At 41.2% G+C, this 14,473-nt stretch overlaps 1 protein-coding gene across 7 annotated transcripts in view; it reads right to left on the bottom strand.

Annotated features, from left to right (window-relative positions):
* The window catches only part of abl1 (c-abl oncogene 1, non-receptor tyrosine kinase), a 149,112-nt gene that overhangs the window by 43,015 nt on the left and 91,624 nt on the right, over positions 1-14,473 (bottom strand). For all 7 annotated transcript variants that reach the window (XR_010958148.1, XM_067969932.1, XM_067969934.1 and 4 more), the window contains exon 3: positions 13,174-13,469. Coding sequence is in view for 6 of the 7 variants with exons in the window: in XM_067969932.1 (XP_067826033.1) it covers positions 13,174-13,469 (296 nt within the window). In the remaining variant the exon portion in view is untranslated. The remainder of the gene's footprint in view (positions 1-13,173; positions 13,470-14,473) is intronic.

The raw sequence follows: 14,473 nt of genomic DNA, 5'->3' as shown, positions 1-14,473 counted from the left end.
TGCATCCGTGTTCTTCCCGCTCCCCACTCCATTGGCAAGTCTTCAGCCCTCTTGGCCCCACACACTGCAACCTTCACCTTAAAACTCCTCGCTACTTAACTCCCCAAGCAAGTATTTCTTCTTTAACCATAGATGGCTACAGCCCCCAAGATAATTAAGATCTTTTTCATAGCTATCTCAAACTTATTTGAAGGTGTATTGTTAAAAATTTGCTTTTAATGTATGCGTTTCACCATCAGCAACCCTTTTTAGAAATCAACTACAAAAAGTTAATGCGATCTTTACTATTTCAGTCGATTATATGTTTAAATAATTCACAAGATTAAAATGAATGACAAAGAGTCATAGGCAATAAATGTGGCCTTGCCAGTGTCGTCCACATCCAGAGAACAATTTTTTTTAACATAAAAAATGTCCCATGGCACATTACAAAGGCGTAAGGAGAGAAAATGGATACTGAGCCAAAGGAAGATCGGTTAGGGGGGGGGGGGGGGGGGGTGACCAAAAGCTTGGTCAAAGGGGTTGGTTTTGAGGAGAGGGTGTAGTCTTTCCTCGTAACTCGGTCTTTTAACTCTAGGGACCAGTCTTGTGGCGCTCCTTTGCACAGCCTTCCCTGTATCTCAGTGACCAAATCTTGACTGTCAATGGCATCAGACAACTGATTGGAAGTGTTCCTAAGTTCAACAGTGCAAAGGGTCTGAGTTATCAGTGAGTTATTTTAACTGTCAATTCAACACAACTCCAATGTAATATTCAATAAATTAACCAAAAATTAGATTTCACAGGAGTCGCTTAAAATTAATTCCTTATTACTGTGATGCCCCTTTGCTCTGCAGTTAAGTTGATTTTTGGTAAGGGGGGTGGTGGGGATGTTTTTGTTTTTCAGTTCTGAGTCAACTGGCTGCTTATCCTGAGATCCAGCCAATATTGTCCATTGACACATCTCAGCTTACAGGCTGACACATTTGGATAAGCCTCAAACTGAGATAAACAATTGTAAACTGAATGTTCCAATCATTAAGAAAGTATCAGTTGGCTAAAGAAATAAATTACATTTTTAGTTGCAAAATCCCAGCTAAGTTATGATCATGTGGAAAAACTTGAATTTTTACTGGTCTGAGCATTGACAAGTTAACAAAGACTTTCATTCATATTTGACTTGACCAGATTAATGTGCTGGACTAATATTTGCTGACCAAGGATTATTTTCTGTAGAAAAGCTTTTTAGGAATCAGTCATAAAAAAATTAACAAGGTTTTTCTTCTTATTTCTGCTGATTGAATATTTAAATAATTGACTGCTAATGACGTCATCAGGGGGAACAGAATTAAAAGTTCACGGGTTAGATTATGAATAGAGATTACATAAACTAGGCTTGTATTCCTTGGAATATAGATGGTTAAGGGATGATTTGATTGAGGTTTTAAGGATTTGGGAAGCAACTGATAGGGTAGATAGAGAGAAACTTTTTCCACTGGTGAGGGAGAGTTCAGGACAAGGGGACATAACCTTAAAATCAGAGCCAGGCCATTCAGGAGAGAAGTTAGGAAACACTTCTTCACGCAAAGGGTGGTAGAAGTGTGGAACTCTCCCCCACAAAAAGCAGTAGATGCTAGCTCAATTAATGATTTTAAATCTGAGATCAATAGATTTTCGCTAGCCAAGGGTATTAAGGGATATGGAGCCTAGGCGGGTGGATGGAGTTAGGATACAGATCAGCCATGATCTCAATGAATGGTGGAACAGGCTCAAGGGGCTGAATGGCCTACTCCTGTTGCTATGTGCTACTGAGCTCCACAGTGAAAAGGAGTCATGTTATCAGCATTCAGCGCTGAGCCAGTATCATGTAATTTTAATTATATTCATTCAGCTCTTTCACACAACTCAATCAAGTTTCTCTAATTCCATGAAGACTATAAAATCAACAAAGCAATATATAAATAAAAAAAAAGTGAGGAGTCTCATCACTAAATTAAGTTACTGTGAATTTTCATAAAATTCCTGAAACCCTTTGAAGGAGATTTTGAATTCTAAAAAGGTTACAAATAATCCCCTACAGTGCCCATTTCGATTTTCAAACTACAGTCAAACCTTTTTAAAAAAAATCAATCAAATTCAGACTTTGAGGGAACGTGGTCAGCCAGTATAACAAAGGAACAAGCCTACACTGTCACAAGATTTCCATTTTGGTATCAATGGCACAATGATGTACTTCATTGGCTGTAAAGTTCTTTGGGATGTCCTGAGGTCGTGAAAGGTGCTATATAAATGCAAGTCTTTCTTTCTATTATACATCAATACTTTCTCAATTTTTCTGCAAATATTGACTCCCGGGGACACTTGTTCTAACGTCAAAAAGACAGCGTCAGCAACCCAAAAGAAATCGGGATTTTGCGGCAGATCGTGTTTTATTTCAACTATACAGCAACAGAAATATCATGCTTGCAACTCAAAAAATACATAAAGACACAGGATACAGGATTCCCAAGGTTTTTTACATGGTATTCCAGCACCAGATGGGCTGGAAATCTGATGACCTCATGGTCCCATTATGAAAACCTATGCTGTATATGAAGGAAAAGTTATGCTTTTGTGACTAGCTTCACACGAATGTTGCCGATAGGCTCCTGAAAATCCAGATTCAATTTAAAACTTAAGATTTTTCTCCTCCCCCACCTATTTTATAAAACTGGACAAGATCCTCGTGAGGCACCCGAGATTAAGATTCTAAACCAATTTTTTCTTCTAATAGAGTAAGTTTCTTAAGTCATTAAAATAAGTTTTTCATTGTTTGAGAGTTTTAATACACAAGTTGCACGATGCTGGTGGGAGAATGCACTGGAACTGTGATTTGGCTGGTATGGTTGTGCTTATACAGGGGCCAACGTGCACTTATGATTTGAGGCAATTTCACTCCACCCCTTGGGGTATAGCTAAGTGGAAGAGTTGAGGTCGTGCTTACATGGAATGGTGACCACGCTGGATTAGGTCACTGCCTTTGGGTAGGGCGCTGGTGTTGACTCATTTCCTTCTTTCATGTTGGCCAACTTTCTCTTCCTGGGATGTGGTTTGGGTGTTCATGGAGGAGGCTAGTGTGTTGTGGGGCTCCAGGCCATGTCTGGTACTTCCTGAGCTCAGGCAAAGGCCCTACACATCACACATTTCCACTGGTATGTATCCCACAATTGTTTTATCCACATCATGGTTGTGGAGGATTTTTTTCTTGCTGGCATCTCAGAATTTTCCTCCTCGTCTAAGCTGCTTTAATGCACTGTAGGAGCAATGGCTTCATTTACTGACCCGTTCCAACGAACGGTCATCGGCCTGAAACGTTAACTCTGTTTCTCTCTCCGCAGTTGCTGCCTGACCTGCTTTTTGTTTTATTTCAGACTTCCAGCATCTGCAGTATTTGGTTTTTAGTTAATTTATTGTGGCATAAAAGAATGAAGTGAGGGCCTGAGAGCAATGTATACATCACCGACTATACAGTTTTACAGAGCAACAACTCCACTCATTGAAGTGTCAGCATTAGCTCAGTGGTACCACTCTCCCTTCTGAGACAGGAGGTCGTGGGTTCAAGTTCCACTCCAGAGACTCTAGCACAAAATCTAGGCTGACGCTCCCAGTGCCAGTGCTGGGGGAGTGCTGCACTGTCGGAGGTGCCGTCTTTCAGATGAGACGTTAAACCGAGGCCCAATCTACCCTCTCAGGCGGACGTAAATGATCTCATGGCATTATTTCGCATTAGGGCAGGGGAGTTCTCTCCAGTGTCCTGGGGCCAATATTTTCTATCCCCTCAACCAACATCACTAAAAAACAGATTACCTGGTCATTCTCACATTGCTGTTTGTGGGATCTTGCTGTGCGCAATTTGGCTGCCATGTTTCCTACATTACAACAATGACTACACTTCAAAAATACTTCATCGTCTGTGAAACGCTTTGGGACATCCTGTGGTCGTGAAAGGCGCTACATAAATGCAAGTCTTTCTTTCTTTTGCCTATGAAAAAGTAATACAGAAGATCCAAAATATTGTATTTAGATAGATTTTAAAGCCATAGAAATTGATGCCACTCCTCTTACAAATCCATTCAACTGTTAAATCAGGGGTTATCCAAACTGCAGCTGGTGAGCCCGGCAACCAGGCTCGTGAAACCCCAGCAAACTAAGTCCTATTTTGGCTTATATTTCTTACTCACTTGTTTTGACTGATTTGAATTTACTGGGCCTGGAGGTTTAGAAAGGGCTTTTCATAGCTTGGTTGTCCCAATAGTGACTAAATCAGAAGACCAAGATCTGTTAGTATCACCAAGTTGAGAGACAGGCAAATTAAGTGGAACATCATTTGAAACTCCAGACGTGGCTATGAAACTCTATAGTGGCACAATGCATGGATACTCCTGCATTGGAATGGGACCACCCAATAGATCTCCAACAGAATGCGCATGTGTGTGCGTATAACATAAAACAAAACACACACAATTCTACATTAAAAACCATGAACAACATCAAAGGATAAACGATCAAGGGAAATGGGTTCAGTACCCACAGTTCTCTCCTCACATGCCGAGCAGCCAAGCTCAACACGCTGGGCAGGTGGAAAAATTGGGACGAAATCATCTCAGGCTTTTCTTGTGCCATTTTCAGAGCACCACTGCTGAGGCCTGGGAGTGGACAGCCCGTCCCACCCTCTCAGCTGCAGATGGTGCATGAGCAAGGGGAGACCAAAAAAAAAGCAAATGGCAAAACACAAAATGCTTCTATTTACGTAAAGGGAGCTTCTTGCTGATTGGCATTGTGAAGATGTCGTACAAAATAGACCAGTTACTACATTTCCAGCTTGCTTTAGTTGGTAGCACTGTTGTTTCTCAGTCAGAAGGTTATTGGTTCAAGTCCCTCAGTACATGAAGCACAAACTCCATACAATACTGAGGTAGTGCTGCATTGGCAGAGGTGCCATTGCTCGGATGTGTCTGCTTAGTCCTGTGCTATTCATCAAACAGCAGAGAGCCCTCCCAGTGTCCTGCTCAACATTCTTCCTCAACCACCACCATCAAAAACAGGATAACTGGTCATTAATTTATTGCTCTTTGTGGGATCTTGTGTGCAGTTGGCTGCCGCATGTGCCTACACAAGTCCCTACTCTTCAAAGTAATTCACTGTACGTGAGGCACCTTAAGACTAAGATGTGACAAGGTACAATATAGATCTATCTTTCTTTCAAAAGCATGCATACCCATTGCACATGAAAACTGCTTAGAGACCCAACTTTCTGAGGCAACTGACCCATACCTACTGAATACACACAAGTATGGTACACAAAGTCGTGACATGCCGTACCGACAATCAATGTAAATAGTTTGAACTTTGCATTAACCACGCACAATAAAATATTGCAAAAGTTTAAAAATACAAAGGAATCTATACTAACCACAACAATGGAGGTGAACCCTCTGAAAAACTCTCCTTAGCTGCGTATTTGGTCACTTCCTCGAACTCTTTTCCTTCTACTGCTCAACATCAGATTCTCCTCTGTGAAGTGTCATGGGATGTTATATTGCATTAATTGGTGCTATATAAATGCAAGCAGTTGTTTTGGTATAGCAGCCTACATGAAGCTAATTTGATTCTGATTTAGATGCAAACCAGTTTTTTTGATTAAAAAGTTACTGTACAGTCACTAAACTTTGAAGTCAAAGATTTCAGACTTGGAGAGATTTCAAACCCCATTAACAGTGCCTCAGTTTCTGTTTAAAAAAAAACTTTCAAGAGGCAACTGCAGCAGTTAATGAAGGATTTTGGCATTGCCTGCACAATCACAAAGTAACAATGGATTCAGCTCCATTTCAATATTGGGATTTCCTGCAGCATTTCCTCTTGAGCAATTACAAAAAAATAATTTAGATCTGCACGTGCCGTTAGTCACATACATCAGCACCTCGCGACTGAACAATGGACAACTGCATTTTAAACTGTATAAATGTTAAAACTTCCCACTGGTTTCTCCGAAAAGGTACGCCAAGGATCAGAAAATCCCATGCCACGAGCCACACAGCTCAGCTCAAAGAACAATGAATCCAAAAGCAGTTCAGCACTTTCACCGACAGACTTAAGACGACAAGAGAATCGTAGGCCAATGTTCAGATTCATTCAACTGGGTGCAGTTTATTTTGAGTCAGTACTTTCCCAGTGATGGGCTGTCCAAATCTTTACAAAACATCTCAAGTGAAGCCTATTCAGATAGCGATTCAAAGTCCTTTCTTGCTGGTGGGAACCTCTATTAAATTTGCATTTGAATTCCAATTGAAATTTCACATCCGTGATGGTGGTTCCTGAAGACTGAAAGAACCGAGACTGAATTATCTACTTGGCCTCTCTGTCAAACATTATCCCTTGTTCTATGCAGTTTATTTTCCAATGGTAACGTTGTGATTTTTGCTAACATGGCACAACGCACAGAAAGATGATATTGACATAGGACGTGAAAGCCTGACACCATGGGTTAGTGCTACAGTAATGACCCTTTTTTTAAAACATAGAATTTACAGGACAGAAACAGGCCATTCGGCCCAACTGGTCCATGCCAGTGTTTATGCTCCACACAAGCCTCCTCCCACTCTATTTCATCCAATGCTATCTGCATACTCTTCTATTCCTTTCTCCCCCACATGTTTATCTCACTTCCCCTTAAATGCATCTATGCTATTCGCCTCAACTACTCCTTGTGGTAGCAAGTTCCACATTCTCACCACTCTCTGGGTAAAAAGGTTTCTCCTGAATTCCCTATTGGATTTATTAGTGACTATCTTATATTTATGGCCCCTAGTTTTGGACTCCCCCACAAGTGGAAGCATTCTCTCTACGTCTACCCTGTTAAACCCCTTTGTGATTTTAAAGACAGCTATCAGGTCGCCCCTCAGCCTTCTCATTTTGGAGGGGGAAATGCAATATCAAGAAGTTTAACGCACTATACATAGAGCATTTATTGCATGCAGAGATTGAAATCTGGGATTTCCTGTTTACTTGCATACCAAAATAGAGGCTCAGACTCCCCCGCTGACACAACATTCCAAGTAGTGTGTCCTGAGCCACACAGTCAACCAGGCTCAATCACAGGTCTGTGCTGAGTTAGCTGATTTCAGCCAGGGAAGTGAAAGGCACTATAATTGGTTTCTGTGTCCCTGCACTAAGGAAAGGTAATTGTCATTCACTACTTCTGATGGGCATTAGGTGAAGACAAGACTGGGCTTCGCTGTGAACCCTCCAAAGTCGAATAGCTGGACAATACTCACTGCCTTGGCTCGGAAATGCAGAATGGTTGGTGTCCACAGAACTACCCCTGCAACCCACCACCATCTTGAGAGGAGGGGGGAACATACTTAAAAGTATTAAGAGCTGACATATTACTACTGGCTCTGTTGGTGTTCTATACACTGCCACTTACCCAGAACACCAGAGTAATGGGAAAAATACAGTGCCTACATTTTATCAATGTTTGCATATTCAGTTATCCAGCTCAGTGGGTGAATCAAGTAGCATCATTCGGTCATTCAGATGAGAGAGAATAACATGCATATTTTGAGCCAGCTTTTGAAGAAGGGAGGGGAAGAGAAAAAAAGACTGCTCTAACCCTTTGATTATCACCACTTTCCAACCAGCTACTTTCTCTATTACACAGATTCCACTGCAGCTAAAAGAGTTCCACCAGAGACTCTCTTCTGTCACTGTTCTAACTGAACCTTTTATGTTCTCCATAATCATGTCAAATTTCCATACATTTACATAGATATTTGACAGGAAAAATACAAATAAAATACTGATCTTCACTCCAGTTGATCGATTTGAATGTATACAAAGCTTCGAATTTAACGCATTAAAAGCCAATATTCCCACGTTCAACAACCAGAATTCCCAGGTACAGACTCTCTCACTCCACTTGATAATTTACAACATGCAGATACTGAAGAGGAGCCAGTGATGAACTGATTTGGGTTTCTTCCAGTCCAATAGCTAGCAGTCTCTAAAATGTGGTTGATTAAAATGAGGCTGGAGGATCGAATTGTTGAAAGCAGCTCAATGTTCATTATGGACGATTTTAAAACATTTACAAAGCAAAAGCTGCAGTCTTCATTAAGGGGGATGCAAGAAAAGTCAAACACTAATCTCAGAAATTTCTTTCCCCTCCCTCTTTTTAATTTACTTCCTTTTCTCTTCAAAAGCATTCCTAATTTCTTGATTCTGATTTCAGCTCCAGCGACTGGCAGCTGGCCAGAGATGGACGGAATGAATCATCCACGTGGTCTTCTCCGGTCAGGGGACCTGACATGGCCAAGCCCCCCCCCCTGCCCTCGAGGTTGCCTTTGGACTTGGGCCAAGCATCAATATCCCCACTCAGATTCAAAGATGTATAAAGTGATGCTTCGTCCAGACTTAGAGGCAAAGGATAGAGTTTGACACAAAATGTAGCCTCTTCCCTCCCCTCCTCTCACTATCTCCATCCCAAGTGACAAATCCCCTTAAACTGGGGGGGGGGTAGGGGGTTGGGTAGTAAATTCAGGTTGGTAAACAGTCCCTTTCACAATGTTTCAATGAAGTGAATGGCCAGTTTCACATCAGAACCCTGCTGAGCATTTTATTAAAAAGCTGTGACCCTGAGATTGAACTGCACTGACTGCTGGAAGCAAATCTCCAATATGAATTTCAATCCCAAACATTTCACATCCAGAAGTAAAACATTCAAAGAAAGGGCAATTTCAGGGAAGCAACATCTGAATCTGATTTGCTTAAGATTTAGTGTATTTACTGCTCATTATATGTCCTTCCCCCTCTTAAATTCTACACATCTGTTGCGTTAAATCACTACCAATGGAAAGATGCCATAGATTCTTCTAGAAACTCAATTATTTATTCTAAAGCTCTGGATACAAATGACTAGATACGTCAGAGCAAAGATCAAATTTCTTTAAAACTATGCAATAATAAGACAAGATTCTATTACTTCCTGCACCTGACCATAACAAAGCCTACTTACAAAAAGATTTTTCTAATGCATGAATCAGATTTTCTTCCTGTCTCGGCACTTTGCCTATTTAATACGCTCCTAAAGATAAATATTTTATATCCTATATCAGCTGTGATTAAAATAAAGTGAAGTTCGAGTACAACAGGCAAGTATTTGTTCAGCATTGTTATATTGTTTGGTACTGTAATTAGCTTCAAGTACAAAAAGAATACATAGTTTGCTCCATGTCATCATCAGGAGAGTAAATACAGTATACCCGAGTAATGTCAGTTTGACTCAAGCAGTAGTGTTATCTCTCAATCAGTAGGTCATGGCTTCAAGTCTCATGCCAAGAAATTAGAATGCCGTTTGGATTGAGTGTCCCAGCGTTTTGTTTTTGTGGGTTACTTAGCCGTGCACCTTGGAGTCTCATGGGGTACAAAGTTTAAACCCATGTTCCAGTTAAGTTGCATATGTCCCAAGTTGCTGATACTAACAGATCTTGGGTGTTCTGATTTAGGAAGCTGCACTAAAAGGGTAGTGGAAATCTGGAACTCTCTCCCCCAAAAAGCTGTTGAGGCTGGGGACCAATTGAAAATGTCAAAATTCAGATTGATAGATTGCTAGGCAAGAGTATTAGGGTTACAGAACCAAGGCGGGTAGATGGAATTAAGATACAGATCAGCCATGATCTAACTGGAAGGCAGAACAGGCTCGAGGGGATGAATGGCCCGCTCCTGTTGCTTAAAAAAGACCCAAGAAACCCAAGCAGGACAAACCAGAGCAAATCGAACTGAGTTCTCTGGGTTTCATGGCTGGATAGTTTGGATACTACTGGTTTAGGCTGACTAGTGCAGAACTGAGGGAATGCACGTTTTGTTGGCTTGTTTCAATCAGATACAAGACTGAGGTTCGTCCGGTCTGCCTGTCCCAGTGGTTCGGGTGAATTTAAAAGTCACAACTTGAAGTGAACCAGACATTTTTCCCAGTGTCCTGGCCAACGTTCCTCCCTCAAATACCACCAACAAACAGGTTAACTGGTCATCCAATTCATTGTTGTGTGGGATCTTGCTGTGCATTAAATAGTTGCTGCATTTGCTTACGTAACAGTTGCTGCACTTCAAAATAACTCATGGTATGTGAGTTGCTCTGAGCCACTTCTCTGAGATATGTGATAAAGCAGTATAAAAATACAAGTCCCTCTTCCTTTTTTCAGCCTCCACAGGATGGTGTTGTATTCAATTTGATATCTTACAATATTTTCCTCATACCGTCAAATGACGCCACGCTGATTGCATCACAGGTACGTCAAAAACAAGGCTCTGATTGCCTGAAAACCATTATAAATCCATGGCAGAATCAGAATTGTTGCTGTATGTCAGAACTATACTGTGAATTCAGGAAGATCAGACTGGTTACAGGAATTGAACTGCAGAGACGAATGCCTGTGGAAAACAAATATTTTTCTCCCATCGTAATCTTTGTGGAGGTCATCAAATTGGAGTTGTAGAAAAATCGGGGTCCACACTGGCAGCATTTAAAATATTCTGCATGTGGTCACTTTTTGGTAAAAAATGCTTCAAGTGTTGTGAAGCTAAATGTCCAGCAATGTACAAAAAATTATAACTTTTACCCAGAGCAAGAGTGGGAGGACAACTTGCATTATGACTGCAATCAGATCCTCCCAGCAGAGGGATAGTCAGCGTGTTCCAACAGCCCACAAAATTTCTCTTATTAAAAAAATTGAAGCATTCCTTCTTTGGAAAGAACATGCCTTAGATTACTTTATGAAACGCAGAGACAATGGATGTACTTCCAGGGTTGGTTAGCTCCACAATTCGACCAGTGAAAATAGATTATTTGAGCTTGTGTTTCTAAATGTTCGCCGGGATATTGTCATGAATAGTAGCAAAGTTATTGAAAGACTAGCGACACATAACCAGCGTTTTGAGTTAGTGTTTTAGTTTTTGACCGACAAGACTGTTTTTCTCCTTTTCATTTGCTTTATTTGAATTAGTAACATAGGAACATGAGGAACAGAAGGAACAGGAGGAGGCCATTCAGCCCCTCAAGCCTGCTCCGCCATTCAATTAGATTATGGCTGATCTGTACCTCAACTCCATTTTCCCGGCTTAGCTCCATATTCCTTGATACCCTAACCTAACAAAAATTTATCGATCTCTGTCTTGAAAGCTCCAATTGTACCCCAGCAAACACAGTCTTTTGGGGGGAGAGTTCCACGTTGTTAAGATTAATGGAAGCAATAATGTTTCTGTTTGAATCTTATGGTGAAATTTCTGTGTGAAAAATAGACCTTTTGAAGTAGGTTTGTTTAGTCTGGCAAACCCATACCCAAACGCCCTCCGAAGAAAATACTGTCAACGCCACTGCTTCCTAGGAAGGGCAGGCCGGGAAATCATGGGAGCGCAGCACAAGATATTTTATCCATAATGGACTCAGTATTAAAATAAAAGTTTAAAAAAATACATAATGGTAAACAAATGAAAAGGTGGATCACTCATTTTTAATTAGTGTTCCAGATTCTCCTCACACAATGCCAAGAAATTCCAGAGGACAACACGCTCAATGCCAATCTCTCAAAAGGTTTTTGTCCTTGCAGAACACAATATTTTCCTCCTCACATCCTATAGTGCCCTCATATAAAAACAGAAAGTGCTGGAAATACTCAGCAGGTCAGTCAGCATCTGCGGAGAGACAGGCAGGCTAATGCTTTAAGTGTACATGCCTGGTCAGACATGTCAATGCTCTGATGAAGGATCGAGACCCGAAACATTGTCCTCTCCTTCAGATGCTGACCAACTGCTGCGTTGTATCAAATTTCCAGTTTTCTCTCTTTATTTTCACAGGATTCCAACACGGCTCCCCATCAATTATTTTTTTTAATATGGCTTTCCAGGACAATGAGGTTTCCAGTTAGCTTCTCACCTTCCATTTAAAAAAGTACATCAATCAGATCAAGATTTAAAGTAATACTTTTGGTTACTATACTGGCATGCTAGAATACATATAATCCAGACACTGAAACGCACTCTTGCTGGACAATGTTCAAAGGGATGGACGATTCATTCTTAGAACAAATACAGGACCTAAGAATGAGCAATCTACCACTCTTCCTCATTCATTTTCCATTACACTCTACCCACCATTATGTTCTGTGTACTGGGCTTCATCCTCCAGCACACCATTTTAACCTAAGTATGGGCCTACCTTCCTTGGAATTCACAGCTTCCAAAAAAGCTTTGCAAACTGCATTACTGTTCAGATAATATTCTGAGATGTAACTACAAGGATTACTCCATGTTTATACATAGCAAATGCTCTTTAATAAATGTCAACTTGGCTCAGTTGGTAGTACTCGTGCACCTGAGTCAGAGGGTCGTGGGTTCAAGGCTCACTGTAGGACGAATCAAGACTGACATGTCAGTACAGTACAGAGGGAGTGCTGCATTGTCAGAGGTACTAAAGTTCTTTTCTCAACCAAGCCCATCAAAAACAGATTAATTGGTCATTCATCTCATTGCTGTTTGTGGAAACTTACGGTGTGCAAAATGACTGCCGTTTTTGGCAATATAAATCCTCCACTGCACTTCAAAGTAATTCATTGTGTGTAAAGCACTTGAGAGGTTTTTGAGACATGATAAAGCACCATATAAATACTTGTCTGTCTTTAATACCCGATGTTTAACACTAGCCAGTGTAGTTACTAGTCCAATCAAGTGACGTACAATTAATCCATGTGCTTACCCAATTTAGATCTTTAATCCCACAAGGCCAGGACAGAATGCATAATTAAACTCCTTTTTTGGTAACTGCAAAATGTGGCCCCTCAAAGTTTACTTGGTGAGCGCCCCGAGACCTGGCCAAATTCTGAATGAACAGCATGCGCCATGTGTGGATGGAAGGGTTCCGGATACTAACTATACAGCAGCGTACAGCAGACAAAACTTTTATTATTATTTTGTTTCCCTCATATAGCTTCTATTTATACACATCCAATGACCAAGCTATACGAACCCACCATGGTCACCAGAATTTGTTCTTCACGTGAATCTTGATTGTAACACAATCCAGATACAAAACATTGCATTTCTTAGCACAATGAATTCAACGGAATCCCGATCGCAGCCAGTTTAGCACCAGTGGAGACTTACCTTTCCATCAGACGCAGTGTTTATCCTGTAGTGGTATACCCTTCCTTCATAACGAAGTGATATGGATCTTTGTCCGGGGCTACTTTCACTTTCCCGCACCAGAAAACTCCCATTGATGCCACTGCTGAGCAGGTACTCTGCAGCATTGCGCGAGACTGGCCCATGGTACCAAGAGTGTTTCTCTAGACTGTTAACGGGTGTAATGTAGTTGCTGGGAACCCAGCCCTGACCATTTTTAGTCTGAGCCTCGCACCATTCTCCATTGTGGTTGTAGCCCAAAACACGAAGCTTTTCACCTGCCAGAGAAAGAATCATTTAATAGAGGTCTCAATATACAAATTGATGTCACACACACAACATAGCGAAGTCATTTTCTGAACAAAATAAAAGCAAATTTAGATATCGGTGTTGTACATTCTATTTTTCTAAACCGCTGAGCCTCTTATGTCCTAAGTCCACTGTATTTCTGGATCCAGCTTAAGAGACCCTTTTAACTTTACATGCACAAGTCTTTGCAGTCTGCAGTCCCCAGTCCCCCTCCCAACATATCCAACCATCTACCTCAGTCAGTAGAGTCATAATTTACTGCCACCCACCCGACCTCACTCTGTGGCTGACCTGCCAGGAGGTATAGGTGTGCCTGAGTGATATGGGAGGATGCTTGCTTCCCATCCAGTTGCCGCTCCATTCCTTGATCTGGGCAAGAAAGAAAAATACTCCCACTTCCACAGAAGTTGCAACACGGAAGCAGGCCACTCGGCCCATCCAGTACGTGCTGGCGCTTATCCTCCACGCAAGCAAATGTAAACACCAACTGCAAATATCAGTCCAGACCCAAGCTGGATTTATACTGCACCCTTTGGGAACTCAAACAGATGTGAAATGGTCTCCAAAAATGGGGGGTTCACACCTCAGGGTTTTAATGTGCTTGGTAGTCTATACTTCGGCATGGATGTACACTCAAAACCGCTTTGTGTCAAGGCAAAACTGGCAGTATAACTGCAGTCTAATATTCAGATTCAGGTATGCTGGTGCAGAGATCAATGCTCGAGCTTCAGAGGTACTGGGCTGCTTTACAGTTTTCTATTACAAGCCGCATTCTACAAAGCAGATGCAAGGCAAGTCATTATTTAGTCAAACCAAACTACAGAGTCCACGTATACCCTTAACATAACTGTCAACCATAATCAGAAGAGGTCAATAATTAAATATTTGAGAGGACTATAAAGGAAGTGGCTACATTTAGGGAGAAAAATTGTAAATTGCTTTTTGTACCAGAAAAAAACCCGACAATATCTCC

The sequence above is a fragment of the Heptranchias perlo genome, chromosome 31, assembly GCF_035084215.1.
Source record: "Heptranchias perlo isolate sHepPer1 chromosome 31, sHepPer1.hap1, whole genome shotgun sequence".
Lineage (NCBI taxonomy): Eukaryota > Metazoa > Chordata > Chondrichthyes > Hexanchiformes > Hexanchidae > Heptranchias > Heptranchias perlo.
Note: the sequence above shows the minus strand (reverse complement) of the source record. Positions and strands in the feature narration are given on the sequence as shown.